This window comes from Sinocyclocheilus anshuiensis, unplaced genomic scaffold, assembly GCF_001515605.1.
Source record: "Sinocyclocheilus anshuiensis isolate Anshui unplaced genomic scaffold, SAMN03320099.WGS_v1.1 scaffold2122, whole genome shotgun sequence".
NCBI lineage: Eukaryota > Metazoa > Chordata > Actinopteri > Cypriniformes > Cyprinidae > Sinocyclocheilus > Sinocyclocheilus anshuiensis.
The window spans coordinates 37,360-52,075 of record NW_015555862.1 but is presented as its reverse complement, the minus strand read 5'-3'; the positions used below and the strand labels follow the sequence as shown (position 1 = coordinate 52,075).

The 14,716-nt window shown below is 41.5% G+C and overlaps 1 protein-coding gene across 1 annotated transcript in view; it reads right to left on the bottom strand.

Moving 5' to 3' along the window:
* svild (supervillin d) overlaps positions 1 to 14,716 on the bottom strand; it is a 91,137-nt gene that overhangs the window by 70,634 nt on the left and 5,787 nt on the right. Inside the window, exons 2-3 of the mRNA XM_016470058.1 lie at positions 14,363 to 14,397; positions 1,578 to 1,639 (exon numbers count right to left, since the gene is read on the bottom strand). Coding sequence (XP_016325544.1) covers positions 1,578 to 1,639; positions 14,363 to 14,397 — 97 coding nt within the window. The remainder of the gene's footprint in view (positions 1 to 1,577; positions 1,640 to 14,362; positions 14,398 to 14,716) is intronic.

The following is a 14,716-nucleotide window of genomic DNA, read 5'->3' as shown; positions in this document are numbered from 1 at the left end:
AGTACAGTGCCTGCCGGATTCGCCAAAAGCTTTTGTTGAAAGACGGAGCAAGGGGCGTGGCAGTACTGAAACCCCGTCTAAGCTGTTCGCCAATCACAACGCACTGGGATAGCTAACCAATCACATCACATTTCGTTTTTCAGAAGGCGGGCCTTCATCAAACCCGGAACTAATCGAGTTGTTTGTGCCAGGATGGGGAGAAAGGTATTGTAATCATGTAAATTATGTTAAAAAAATAATGCGTTTTTCGAACCACCAAGCATGAGAGCATGTTCTAGTACACCCCCAAAACAAATTCAAGACATTTTTTTAACCCAAAGCATTCCTTTAAATAAAGTTTTCCTTTTTCCACATAAGCAAGCAGGAAAATGTGCTGTTTTCATTCAACTGTCCTTGAGGACACCTGGACGTCTTCAAGTCCAGCTTTCAGGCATTCTTATAACAATACACAGCTGACAGGCATTATAGAAAGCTCCATTCAGGACAACTGCAGAGCTCAGCTGACAACACTGCATTTAATTGATTTCATTATTTAGTCAATTTGTACACCAATCCAGAAGGCTAATTCACCACTGTGAATTTTAAAGGGGTCATATGGTGCGATTTCAAGTTTTCCTTTCTCTTTGGAATGTTACAAACTGTTCATGAATAGATAAGATCCCTAAAGTTGCAAAGACTAAAGTCTCAAACCCAAAGAGATATTCTTTATAAAAGTTAAGACTGGTCCACGCCATCCTAAAATCCCTCGTTCAAACATGCCCCCACATGTCTACGTCACAATGTGGGAAGATTTGCATAACACCGCACAAATGTTCACGCAAAGAAAGAAGGCATAACTTTATTGTTGCTGCCGCCACCATGTTGTGCAGACGCTGTGTGTTTCGTTGCGAACACTTTTCCAGAACAGATCAACCCAAATATTCAGATGTGTGCAGCGCATTTTATTAGAGCCTGTGATTCTAAAAACCAAAAGTAGTTAGTACAACTTACGTCACTTTCTGTTTGTTGCTGCCGTGTGTTTTGAGTTTGAGCTCCGTCTATTTGATTACGTCTTTAATTGATTTTTCCGTACATTTCCGTACATTCCGTACATTCCGTCACACGCTTGAGGTATTCGGCCAATCACAACACACTGGGTAGCTGGCCAATCTGAGCACACCCTGCTTTTCAGACCGATGAGCTTTGTAAAAATCGACGCGTTTCAGAAAGGCGGGGCATAGAGGAGAAACAATAATGTACAGTATGTGGAAAATAATGTTTTTTTAACCTTAAACCGCATAAACACATTTCATTACACCAAATACACAAAATAATGTTATTTTTAGCAACATCATATGACCCCTTTAAAACTTGTAAATCAGTGTTTTTGAATGAGAAGGAAGAGCTGGAATTCCGCTTGATGCTGCTAGTGCTGAAATACAATCAACCTATAAATCCTATTCCTATAAAATATAGTTTTATACCTGTGACAGTGAAATCAACATTTGTTTGAGAGAAACAGACAAAAATGAGAGATGTCACATGGTGACAGGCAGATCACATGTCCATTACAGTGCTTACTGATGAAGAGCACTTACTTTTAAAAGAGACGTCTTGGCAGGCATACCGGTTTTGGCGTCATCATCTGCTTTCCTGTCGTCTGTCAACACACACACACATACAGAAGAATGTCTGAGCATGCACAATTGCCCATGAATGCACACCAATCAACGTGCCTGAAGCAAACTTTACTCACACTGCACACAATATCACATATACTGAGTGAAGTCATGCTCCCAGGAGGATTGTTTCACAGTTTGTTTTGGTTTGTAGAAAAATAACCCATCACACACACACATACACACACACATTTGTGGTTTACGGGGACTCTCCATAGACGTAATGGTTTTTATACTGTACAAACTGTATTTTCTATCACCCTACTACACCAGCCCTACACCTAAACCTTCCCCTTACAGAAAACTACTGGCAATTTTTGAATTTCATAAAACACCATTTTGTATGTTTTTTAAGCCTTTTGTTTTTTACGGGGACACAGGAAGTGTCCTCATAAACCATGTTTACGTTGTAGTACCCATGTCATTATACACATTTGTGTCCTCATAAACCATATATCCCAGTACACACACACACACTCACAAACACACACACACACACACACACACACTCTAAAGCTCTTTTATAAACACTTATAATCAAGTACTTCTCTTGACATCAACCCACTGTGCAGACCTCAAAGAAATGACCATATGAAAACCACCTGTTCAGTGAGAGCGTGATAAGACCAGCTGGGAAAAGGGAACCTACGAAAATGAGTTTGGATGATACTGTCCTTTATGAGCACCAGGGCTTTGCGACATTCAGAATCGAGCTGAGAATGCTTTTTCAATTCCATTTCAATTAAAACAGAAGAGAAAACAGGATGAAGAAATGTAATTTAAAAGGAATTCATATTGCTGAGTAAGTTTGTACTACTAAATTTCCTGAAACACAAGTTTATTATTAGTATGCTTTATTATATAATTAATAGACACACTACTGTTCAAAGGTTTACGGTTGGTAAGATTTTTAGTCTTCTATGCTCATTAAGGCTTCATTTGATATAAAATACAGTAAAAATAGTGATATTGTGAAATATTATTACAATTTAAAGGGGTGGTTCAGTGATTTTTTTCTAGGCTTGATTGTGTTTATGGGGTGCAGTCTAATGTGTTTTAATGCTTGGTTTTTTTTTTTTTTAAAAACACTATTTTGCACATAATTTACCTTTATTCCACACCGCTCTGTCCCTTCTCTGAGAAACACGCTGATCATTTTCTTCTTTTATGAAACCCCTCCCTCAGAAATAGGCGATGGGCTCTGATTGGTTAGCTAGCCCAGTGTGTTGTGATTAGCTAAACTGCCTCTATCCTGCCCCTCACCTCAGCAGCATGTCCCCGCCCTCAGAAATAGGCGATGGGCTCTGATTGGTTAGCTAGCCCAGTGTGTTGTGATTAGCTAAACTGCCTCTATCCTGCCCCTCACCTCAGCAGCATGTGCTCTGGTTGTATTGTAAACAAGGCGTCGTTATCGCTTATCAGTTTGAGCCCGATTGAGAAGCAGAGGATATTATTGAAGCTGAGAGAGAGAGAGAGAGAGAGAGAGATGCAGAGTGTGTGCAGAGCAGGGGGACGCAAGGAACAGTATTAAGAACTGCTGCTGTAGAACATTGATTTTGAAACTTGTGACTCCATTAGAAACGTTAGAAGACAGAATCGCGATTCATATATGAATAGATTTTTACATGCACCTCTAGTTTTCTCTTCCTCTTCTCTAAAGCAGTGCAGGCCTCACCCGCTTTGCTGCCTTTTCCCGAGGGCGGGGTTTATCTGGGTTTGTGATGTCACGAACCCGGGAAGTAACTCGTTGTAGTCCCTACCAGCCGTTTTTGTAAGCATTAAACTGCCAGAATTTTAAAAGACGATATCTCCGTTTGCATTGATCTTTCAGCTTCGTAACTTTGCAGATATTGTTTATGCTCAATCAGCAACATTACACACTAACATTAAAAAAGTGAAATTGCAATGAACCACCCCTTTAAAAGAACGGTTTTCTAATATTTTGTAATATATTCCTGTGATAAAGCTACATTTTCAGCAGCCATTACTCCAGTCTTCAGTGTCACATGATATTTCAGAAATTATTCTTATATGCTTATTTGATGATCTAGAAACATTTTTTTATAATTATGAAAAATGAAAACAGTTGTGCTGCTTAATATTTTTTTGTGGAAAGCATGATACATTTTTTTCAGGATTCCCCTCAGTCCTTCACTCTTGATGAGTGTACTGTAAATTTGTGTAACTCATTAGTATTCCTCATACTCTAGCTGATAATTTCCATCAGTGAAAGAAAAAAAACTCCTATATTTAGCAACTTGCTATCAATCCTCATTTTCAAGATACGCGAAAGCTTAAAAAGAGGACAAAACTCCAATGTCCTTATGGAATGGAAAAATGTCCAGTGATTGCACACTTCCGAATGTCAGTGGATGTAGTACATGCAGGAGTCTTTCACCTACTGAATCAAGATTACTAGTATGCACAAATCATACTTATTTGGTATACTACTTTTTCGATATTGTGCAACAGGAAAGTACACATATTCATAAAAAGGGTCAATTGGAGGAGACTGCATTTTGTTTTATTTAGGTTAAATAATCAATAGGCAAATGCTTAATTAATTGAGAGAAGCAATAATCGTGATCATGATCACTGCCCTAGTGCAGTGATGAATTTTGTGTATCTTATTTTATAGTCCAGTTTAACAATAGGGGCAGTCTGTGAGTCACACAACACTGAGGATTACTGCTGATGAAACCTTTGTAAGTTTGACTTTACTGTTTTTGACTAAATGGTAACCAGACTGCTATCACAGCGTGGGTTGATTTTACAGTAAAATGCCAGCTGACTTCACAAAAATGTCCAACTCCTCCAGAGACGCCAATGATGGGACAAATCCTAAAAGTTTACACATTCAAATGAATGACCTCACTGCAAAGCACTTTAAAGCAGGTCAGAGAACACAGCACAGCAACTGTGACCAATCAAACCAACCCATACAGCAGGGGTACTCGAATTACATGGCTTGGGGGCCACTATCAGATTTGGGAAGAGTAATCATACTTCATGCGGCTTAAAAATTTGATTGTTCTTACACGTAGCTGTGGTTGTTGGTTACTGCTCATTCATCACCTCATTAATTCAAGCAGTCACAAATTATAAATGCAAAATTTACCCAATTTACTTGAATGTGTTACTGATCTTAAAAGGTTAGTTCACCCAAAAATGAAAATTAGCCCATGAATTACTCACCCTCAAGGCATCCTAGGTGTATATGACTTTCTTCTTTCAGACGAATCCTGTTGGAGTTATATTAAAAATTGTCTTTGATCTTCCAAGCTGTTTAATGGCAGTCAGCGGGTGTTGCAGTGCATCAGTCCAAAAGAAGTTAAATAAAGCGCATCTATTCATAATAAAAAGAGTCTCACACGGCTCCTGGGGGTGAACAAAGTCCTCCTGTAGCAAATCGATGCATTTTTGTAAGAAAAATAACCATATTTTAATATAACTCCGATTGGATACATCTGAAAGAAGGAAGTCATATACGCCCTATCCCTTTAAGAGTGGGCAGTCGTGGCCTAATGTTAGAGAGTCGGACTTGTAACCAAAAGGTTGCGGGTTTGAGTCTCAGGTCCGGCAGGGAATGTAGAGTGGGGGGAGTGAATGACCCCTCAATCCACCCTCTTCCACCCTCAATACCACGACTGAGGTGAGACCCTTAAGCAGTGTTGCCAAACGTATGATAATTATCGTATCTGTACAATAATTTTGACCTCTGTACTATCAATAATGAAAAAAATCCCATAATGTATGATAATTTCAGAATTTCTGAACGTGTTTTTTCCAAAGTCAACCTCATCAAAACAAAGCCACAAAATCGGCTCATTACAGACACTCTAAATGGGTTCGTGCACACCAGAGTGTGTTAAGAATGTGGGAGGGTGCCCTGCTTTTAAGCCAACGAGCACTATGTTGCAGTCAATGACAGCATCAAATCTGTACTTCAAAAGGACCCCCCCTCAACATCTGGCAACCAATGACAGTGACTCAGAGGTGGAGTTTGAACCTTCCCACTAAGGTATGCCTAGTTATTTATACTGTGGTAATTTGAAGGTTGTGTCAAAAAGTTGGTCTAGATAAATAGTCAGTCATGGGGCAGTCGTGGCCTAATGGTTAGAGAATCGGACTTGTAACCCAAAGGTTGTGGGTTTGAGTCTCAGGTCCGGCAGGGATTGTAGGTGGGGGGTGACTTGAGCAAGGCACCGAACCCACAACTGCTTCCTGGGTGCCGCAGCAAAAAATGGTTGCCCTCTGCTCTGGGTGTGTGTTCAGTACTGTGTGTGTGCACTTGAATGGGTTAAATGCAGAGCACAAATTCCGAGTATTGGTCACCATACTTGGCCACACTTCACTTCACAAATAGCTGTATTCTGTACGTTTGACTCGTTTACAATCATTTTCTTCCAAATACAATAATTTTGAGCTTCTGGTACGATACTTGGACATTTCCAATCTGGCAACACTGCCATTGAGCAAGGCACCGAACCCCCAACTGCTCCCCGGGCATTGCAGCAATATGGCTGCCCACTGCTCTGGGTGTGTGTTCACGGTGTGTGTGTGTGTGTGTGTGTGTGTGTGTGTTCACTACTGTGTGTGTGCACTTGAATGCAGAGCACAAATTCCGAGTATGGAACACCATATTTGGTCACACGTCACTTCACTTTCACTTTCATTTTAACGTGAACGCTTTGAATATGTCACAAAAGCCACTAATTTATTGTAATACTATGCCCAATAACAAATAAATGGCCAAAATTACTAATCTATACCATGTTGTGTTAAAAAATGTAAACACACTAAAAATTTAATTATTTGTTTTAAAAGCTACAGGTCAATTTAGGCATCAAACTAGTATAAATGAAAATACGGAAATATTTTAATTTTGAGACAACAAAAGATGATATAAAGTATTACATTTTTAGTGTTAATAAAGATTAACTTATAAGTAATATAAATGTAAAAATATATATATACACTGCCCATCAACAGAGCGCTTTGCAAGCGTCCATTCAGGATGATAACGCTGAAACAAATCCTGGCGCAAATTCGCCCCGGGGACTGGTTTGCGTCCGTGGATTTAAAGGACGCATACTTTCACATTCAGATAGCACCGCATATCACAGACGCTTTCTGATGTTTGCTTTCGAGGGCACGGCATACCAGTGCTCTGTTCTTCCGTTTGGGCTGGCTTTAGCCCCACGCAGTTTCTCGAAGTGCACGGATGCAGCACGATCCCCCTCAGAGTGAGCAGGATGTGCATTCTCAACTATCTGGACGATTGGCTGATTTTAGCTCATTCACGGGGCACTCTAGTCAGCCTTATAGACAGGCTGCTTCGTCACTTGGAGTCCCTAGGGCTATGTGTCAACATGCAGAAGAGCATTCTTGCCCCGAGTCAGTCTATAACTCGGTGGAGATGCGTGCCCGCCTCTCTTGGGAGCGCTCGGCGGCCATTTTGTCTTCCCTGCGCCATTTCAGACTGGGCAGCTCTGTTCACTTGAAGGAATTTCAGAGGCTGCTGCGACTCATGGCAGCAGCATCAGCGTTGTGTCATCTGGGTTTACTACACATGCGCCCACTGCAATTATGGCTGAAATCTCGAGTCCCTTGGACAGCGATTGTATTCACTTTGGACCCGGTGACTGTAGTATCATTCTCCAGCCTAGACCAGGCTACGTGCCTAAATCCCTATTTCATCCCTTCAGAGCGCAACCTGTTTCGCTCTCTGCCCTGTCTTCTGAGTCATCAACTTCACATGATGCAGACGCTCAGATTTCGGTGTGCCCCATCAGGGCTTTGAGGACTTACATTGACCGTTCAGCCAGCTTTCGACAGTCTGACCAGCTTTTCGTGTGATACGGTGGTCGTATGAAGGGCCGGGCCGTGTCAAAACAGAGACTTTCCCACTGGATTGTGGATGCTATCACGGCTCAAAAACAAGTGTTGCGTTTATAATTTTGTTCAGTGTATATATATATATATAATCTGAATATTAAAAAATAAGAAATGTTTCTAGAGCTTAAAATCAGAATATCAGCTTTATGGTCGCCTTTCAGAGGCATCTATGGTTGAACATAGCTGACCTCGAGGACGCGGACTGTAAAGTTCGCCCCTATCATTGGAGTCCATCATTGAGTGCTTCGTGAAGGCTCAAAAGCGCGCCAAAGCAATGAGCCATGTGATGCCAAGGCGCACTTTCCAGCAGCAGACCACGAGATCCCGGTCTTCTTCGGCGCACGGTCCAGCGCATTGGAGGGACATGAGGCCCGCAGCCGCGACCGCTGCTGCCCCTCGCCAGGAGCCGGATGTGCGGAGGAAAGTGTGGGGACCCGGGAAGAGACGCCACGGCCAGCAGAGGAGCACGCGCCGTGACTCCCACCCTCCATCAGCTGCCAAGCCGTCCTCCTGACAGCCCGTAGAGGAGGGAAGAGTGCGAGAGCGGCCCTGCCCCCAAGCACCGCAAGCTGTCCCGAAATTGTTCAAGTTTGTGTTTGATAAACATGTATTCAATAAAAATGCATACAGTCACACAAAAAGAGCTTTTCCCTCCTCACTCAGTTGATGCGGCCCCGCTCGTCCCGCCTCATAGCGGTGCAGAGCCGCCGCGCAGCACTCGACGGCATATCCAAAGACCAAGCTGCTAAAGCCGCTATGTCAGTTCCTGAGCAGTGGGAAGTTATTGCAGGAATCTCGCGCTAGCTACTCGGTAGTTTCGACCACCCCGTTTCAATGGCGTGGTTCAGTCTCTAACAATGCATCTAAATGCCCAAGTTCAGAGACAAGAGGTATGCAGCCTGCTCGAAAAAGGAGTGATAGAGAGAGCAGAGATGTTCACAAGTCTTTAACTTGGAGTCCAAGTCAAGTCTGAAGTCTTTAACCTGGAGTCTGAGTCAAGTCTTCACAAGTCTTTAACTTGGAGTCCGAGTCAAGTCTGAAGTCTTTATCGCTGGAGTCTGAGTCAAGTCTTGAGTCTTTGGTCACTAGTCCGAGTCGAGTCTCAAGTCATTTAATGGCTTTCTAAAAAAATCTCATTCAGAATCCTCATGTATTGAAATCTTCCTATTTACGAAGCTGTTTTATAGGCTATAGACAAAATATATATTCTATGCTATGTTTTAATCCATTACCATGTTCAAAACAGTTTTTCTGTAATGAATTTCTATAATAAGAGTTTGATCTACCATGACACACAAGGAAATATGTGACACAGATATTACAAAACCATACAAATATTATTCTTTATTATAAAAGTCAGGGGTATTCGATTAAAGTTCCAAGGCGCGGCTTCTATATTTTCTTCCAAGCACAGGTCCGGAAAAAAAAAATTAAAAATCTTTTTTTGTTTGTTTTTTAGTGACTGTATTCGCTTCGGACCCGGTGACTGCAGCGTCACTCTCCGGCCGAGGCCGGGCTACGTGCCTAAATCACTATCTACCCCTTTCAGAGCGCAGACTGTTTCGCTGTCTGCCCTGTCTTCTGAGTCATCGACCTCGCGTGATGCGGACGCTCAGACTTCGGTGTGCCCCGTCAGGGCTTTGAGGATTTACATTGACCGTTCGGCCAACTTTCGGCAATCTGACCAGCTTTTCGTGTGCTACGGTGGTTGTGCGAAGGGCCGGGCCGTGTCAAAACAGAGACTTTCCCACTGGATTGTGGATGCTATCACGGCTGCTTATACCAGCCGAGGTTTGTAATGCCCCTTTCAGATTAGGGCCCACTCAACAATAGCTATCGCCTCCTCCTGGGCGTGGTCAAGAGGTATACGTAGCAAGGACATCGGTAAAGTAGTCCATGTGACATCAGGGCAGAGATGTTCACAAGTCTTTAACTTGGAGTCCAAGTCAAGTCTGAAGTCTTTAACCTGGAGTCTGAGTCAAGTCTTGAGTCTTTGGTCACGAATCCAAGTCGAGTCTCAAGTCATTTGTCATCAAAAAATTATCACGGCTGCTTATAGGAGTCAATGTTTGGAATGCCCTTTCACATTAGGGCCCATTCAACAAGAGCTATCGCCTCCTCCTGGGCGTGGTCAAGAGGTATGTCTATTCAGGATATATGCTTTGCAGCCAGCTGGTCTTCGCAGAATACCTTCGCCAGGTTTTACAAGCTGGGTGTTCAGTCCTTAACTTCCCAAGTGCTGACGGTGAGTGCTTGATTCATGTTATGCTACCTCTATTCATGTGTGTTATCTGCCTCGCACAGTTACTACTCTGCGCAGCCCTCTATGCTATTGTTGTTCTACTCAGTCTAATTCGATTCGTGTACCATCATCATGTTATGGGTTATGCTGCTTAACTGTTATCTCTGTGCAGCCCCCCTCTCAATACTGTTGTTGTTGCTTCTGCCCTGTTCTCAGCGCAGTATTCCTAGCCAGATATGCAAATTTAGTATACCTGGGTTTAAGATGCTCATTGGCTTATCCCCACCTATCCACTGAGAGCCCGCCTAACAAGTGTCGCTATTGGTTATGGGAATTATGTGGTGTGTTTTATCTCGCTGAGTGTGTAACTTGTTCAGGCTGAATACTGTTTCTGTTCAGGGTTTTCCTCCTGAAATCTATACTATTTTAATATTTTAGCCTACTTAAAAGCATTATCTAAAAACAATGTAGCTACAATAATCAAAACGTTCTCATCTTGAGCAAAAAAAGAAAGATAACTAGCAATTTCAAAGTTTAAGTTCTATCCTAGCCATCTAACAACAATTTTCCCAATTATAATTACATGATTCTTTTGAAATGTTCTGCCTACAGATTAATAATGCTAAAATGTAGATCAGAAACATCTTGTCACATCTGGTTTGAACAGTCAGAGTCATAGGTAGAAATAGATAGTATGAAAAATAACTATTTTTGCAGCATTGTTGTTTTCTGCTGTGTTTTAGTGAAAGTCATTTTGCTGCTCACCCGTGTTAAAATAACCGCGTCATCCGCAGCTCTAAACTTGGCGCCGGCGTTGTGCCGAATTCTGCACCCTGCACAACACCGGCGCACATCCGGAGAGAGAAAGAGAGAAAGCGCACAGAGCTGAAAGGGCTCGAATAAAGCACGTTTGGCTTTAGATAAAAATACTAGAGGATATAGTGCTGAAAGATATTTACCATAAACGACCCTGAGCGCTTGTTTTGTGATCCGCTCCGCTGTTTTGACATGTTGCTCACTTAAAATGGTGCTGTGTTATGGCTTGCGGTCCGGAAAGATGCCGGGGGGCGGATGCGGTCCGCCTTTTGAATATCAGTTATACAAGTATTTAAGGATACAAGACTTGAGTTGCTTTTAAAATATTCACGAGTCCTTTTCCTCAAGTCGATGTTATGGGTTATGCTGCTTAACTGTTATCTCTGTGCAGCCCCCCTCTCAATACTGTTGTTGTTGCTTCTGCCCTGTTCTCAGCGCAGTATTCCTAGCCAGATATGCAAATTTAGTATACCTGGGTTTAAGATGCTCATTGGCTTATCCCCACCTATCCACTGAGAGCCCGCCTAACAAGTGTCGCTATTGGTTATGGGAATTATGTGGTGTGTTTTATCTCGCTGAGTGTGTAACTTGTTCAGGCTGCTCATAGCCTCTCTCACGGCGGGATTGAATATCGTTCCCATAAGCAGAGAAACCTCCGCGTTGTCTCGTGAAAGCTCGAAAGGGAACATCTCCGCGAGTTGCTTTTAAAATTTTCACGAGTCCTTTTCCTCAAGTCGAGTCAAGTCTGGAGTCATTTCAGGTCGAGTCAGAGTCAAGTCTGAAGTCTATAAAAATGCGACTCGAGTGGGAGTCACTAACTCGAGTGCCCATCTCTGCGAGAGAGTCCCTCCGACCGAGCTGGAGAGCGATCGAAAGGGAACATCTCCGCTTACTATCGTAACCTCGGTTCCCTGAGAGCGGGAACGAGACATCAAGGTTACGATAGTAACTGGAGACGTAATCTAATACCATTAAAAAAAAACAAAAAAAAAAAACTAATATTAGCTGATAACCAATGTGGTGCTGATATACTGTGCATCTCTAAACTAAATAAACATTTTATTTTATTTGGCCACCTAACAACTCAACTATATAATGAACAAGTGACAAGAGAAAAAGAAAAAAAAAACTAGAACAACAAGGCGTCTATATTGCCATATAAGGACACACTAGGGGTGCTCCGATTGATCGGCTACCGATCACTATTGGCCGATAATCACTTTGGGATCATTGTCTCTAAAAAGGCCGATCTAAAAAAAACGATCTCAAGCTGATGAGGTGAGGTACTCCCCTTCATATTTCTTCATTAAATAACTTATAAAGTCATTTGAAAACCTTGTGTGAGACGTAATTTCACAAACAGCGTGAGTGAATCACCGCGCGCGCTCTCTTTCTCTCTAAAAATACGCAAATGGTTTCAAATCACTACATCGTGTCGGTCTATAAGTGAGCTGTCTGCACGCTGCACAGTTGACACAGGAATTGTCACTTGCACAATCGAGGCAGTGTCACATCGTCACTAAATGTATAAATTGCATTCGTTTTTAATTCTTGCCAGTGTTTAACCATTCAGCGCCCGCACGCTCTCCTGATGCACACTCGCAGTGCACACACATAACGCCAGGTTCACATTACTCCGTTTGCAATGCATATGTGGTGTGTATGTTTTCCGCGCTCATGTTAATGGATTAATAAAGAGTGCACACTGCGCACGGTTGCTGTCCAGCAGTGCGTTCCACGAGCGGTGCGTCTGCAGCAGTGCAGCGATCGTTTCTGTTTATGGGTTATATGGGACATAAAGTCTATGTTTGCTGTGCTGCAAGCGCTGAATTAAAGTAACAGCGCATTGTTTGCAGTAAATATGAACATGGATTGACACGAAAATGTAGTAATTACACCATAAATGCATATTATTAAAGTCTACTGTGTTTCACAGTCAACACATATGGCTTTTTGGCTAGGTTTAAAGGAAAAGAGCACTTTTAGATAAAGAAGGCAATAATAGATGGCACTCGTGGAGGTAGGAAAACAAAGTTCTTTATGAACTGCATGATTGCTTGTAATAAAGAGTTCAATGCAAAAGGAAAGGCAGTAGAGCTGTCTATTTCTGTCAATGGTAAGTTTGATAACGTAAGAAAAGTAGTTTAAATGTTTTGCCACTTGCTTGAGCAACTTAATATATAAATCTAGAAGTAAATGCAAAAGTAAAAAGCATTGAATAATGTGTTGCTTATATTTATTGTTTAAACATGTCTGTGAAAGACTGTATTACTGTACTGTGTAAAAAAATAATTGCAATACTGAAAAAGCACTTTCAGTGACAGATTTAAAATCAAAATAATGGATAAATGTTGTCTTTGTGGTAAACAGCCACGGATCAGTAGCGGACTCCTGTGTGACAGCACAGTCCGTGCTGCATCCCCTCTGACAAGAGACACCTAAGAGGGGAATTCCCCCTTTTTTTTAAATAAAATTCAGGCCCTGAATAAATTTCTAAAAATCCTGATTGGAGTATCACTATAAATAGTTATAAATGATAAAAAGAAGGCTTTAAAAAGATCGGTATCGGCAGATACTGCTTTCTGTGATCGGCCTCAAAAATCCTGATCGGAGCACCCCTAGGACACACCATGAAAAAAAATAAGACGCAACATACTTAGAACTCAGTATTTGTCGGTATAGACAAATGTTAAACAGGGAAACTCAATTCCCTAAAAAAAATAAAAAATCCAGATTGTGCTGTACAAGCCACTCAGGGCCTGGATCTACTTTGAGTATCACACACTTCAAACTGAACAAGTTCTCAGTGGGACCAGGATGGCTGTATACAACTGTGTACATCTGTGTGAGGCTGTTTATTATTATTTTTTCACTAGATTCTCTCCAGCTGTATGAGTATATTACTGCAAAATAAAACAAAATAAAAATAAAATGTTAAAAGAAGACTATTTCGTGAGTGCGGATCATGGTTTCATACACATCACTTCATCCTAACTCTCCAAGGAAATCTAACGCATATTGATAGCGACTCCCTGATGCCGCAAATGATATACAATATACCAGAAACCAAGCAAGAGAGAGAGAGAAAAACACTGTTTCCAGGCTATAAAGTGCTTTTTCAGTGAACCAGTCAAGTTGTCAGCTGAGATGCATTTACTGTTTCCACCCATCTTCATTTGAACACTTTGATTTTTGTCACACTCAACATTACTTTCATGGGTGTGCCAAGTGCCAAGTTTAGGAGCTACTCTATACACCTACTTCCTACACCCCATGATGCTTTGTGCAAATTATGGGAGTATTAACAAATTACTATGAATAGACCATGAATAACCAAAAGCTCAAATGGGTTCTCAAATGAGTCTTTCAACAGAAATATTATGAACGTGTTACTGTAAATATTACTGTATAGTAATATGTAAGTCCATACTATGTAACAAAATTGTACAGTCATTTACTGGAACACTATTCGATATTTTAAAGTGGTATCTCTCATGTTGACAGATAAATGTTGTATTTTCCAGCTTTAGAAATATTCCAGTAAAACTGCTGTCATTTTGAGTTGAAGTTTCCTAAACCAGAAATGCCATTTAAATTGCAGTAGACTACTTTGGATAAAGGCGGATTCATGTACTACTAATGAGGCCAAAAACTGTCCTCTTTAAAAAGTGAGAGTGTGGCACAATGGAGGCAAGAGAAAGGAATTCTGTGTTTCATAATAGGGCTCTTTGAAATCAATGAAACTTACCCTGTGGATTCTGGGCTTCTTCTGCTTCCAGCAGACTGTGAAAGAGAGAGAGAAAGGCAATGACTAATAAGTTCATGAATTAATATGTGGCAAGCACACAAAAGATGACACAGCTTAACCTGAAACCCTTTTCTCTGCTTTGCCGCCCCTCACTGCACTTCCATTGTCCCGCTTAAAGGGTCAGTTCACCCAAAAATGAAAATTAGCCCACAAATTACTCACCCTCAAGTCATCCTAGATGTATATGACTTTCTTCTTTCAGACGAATCCAGTCGGAGTTATATTAAAAATTGTATTTGATCTTTCAAGCTGTTTAATGCCACTCAGCAGGTGTTGCATGCATCAGTCCAAAAG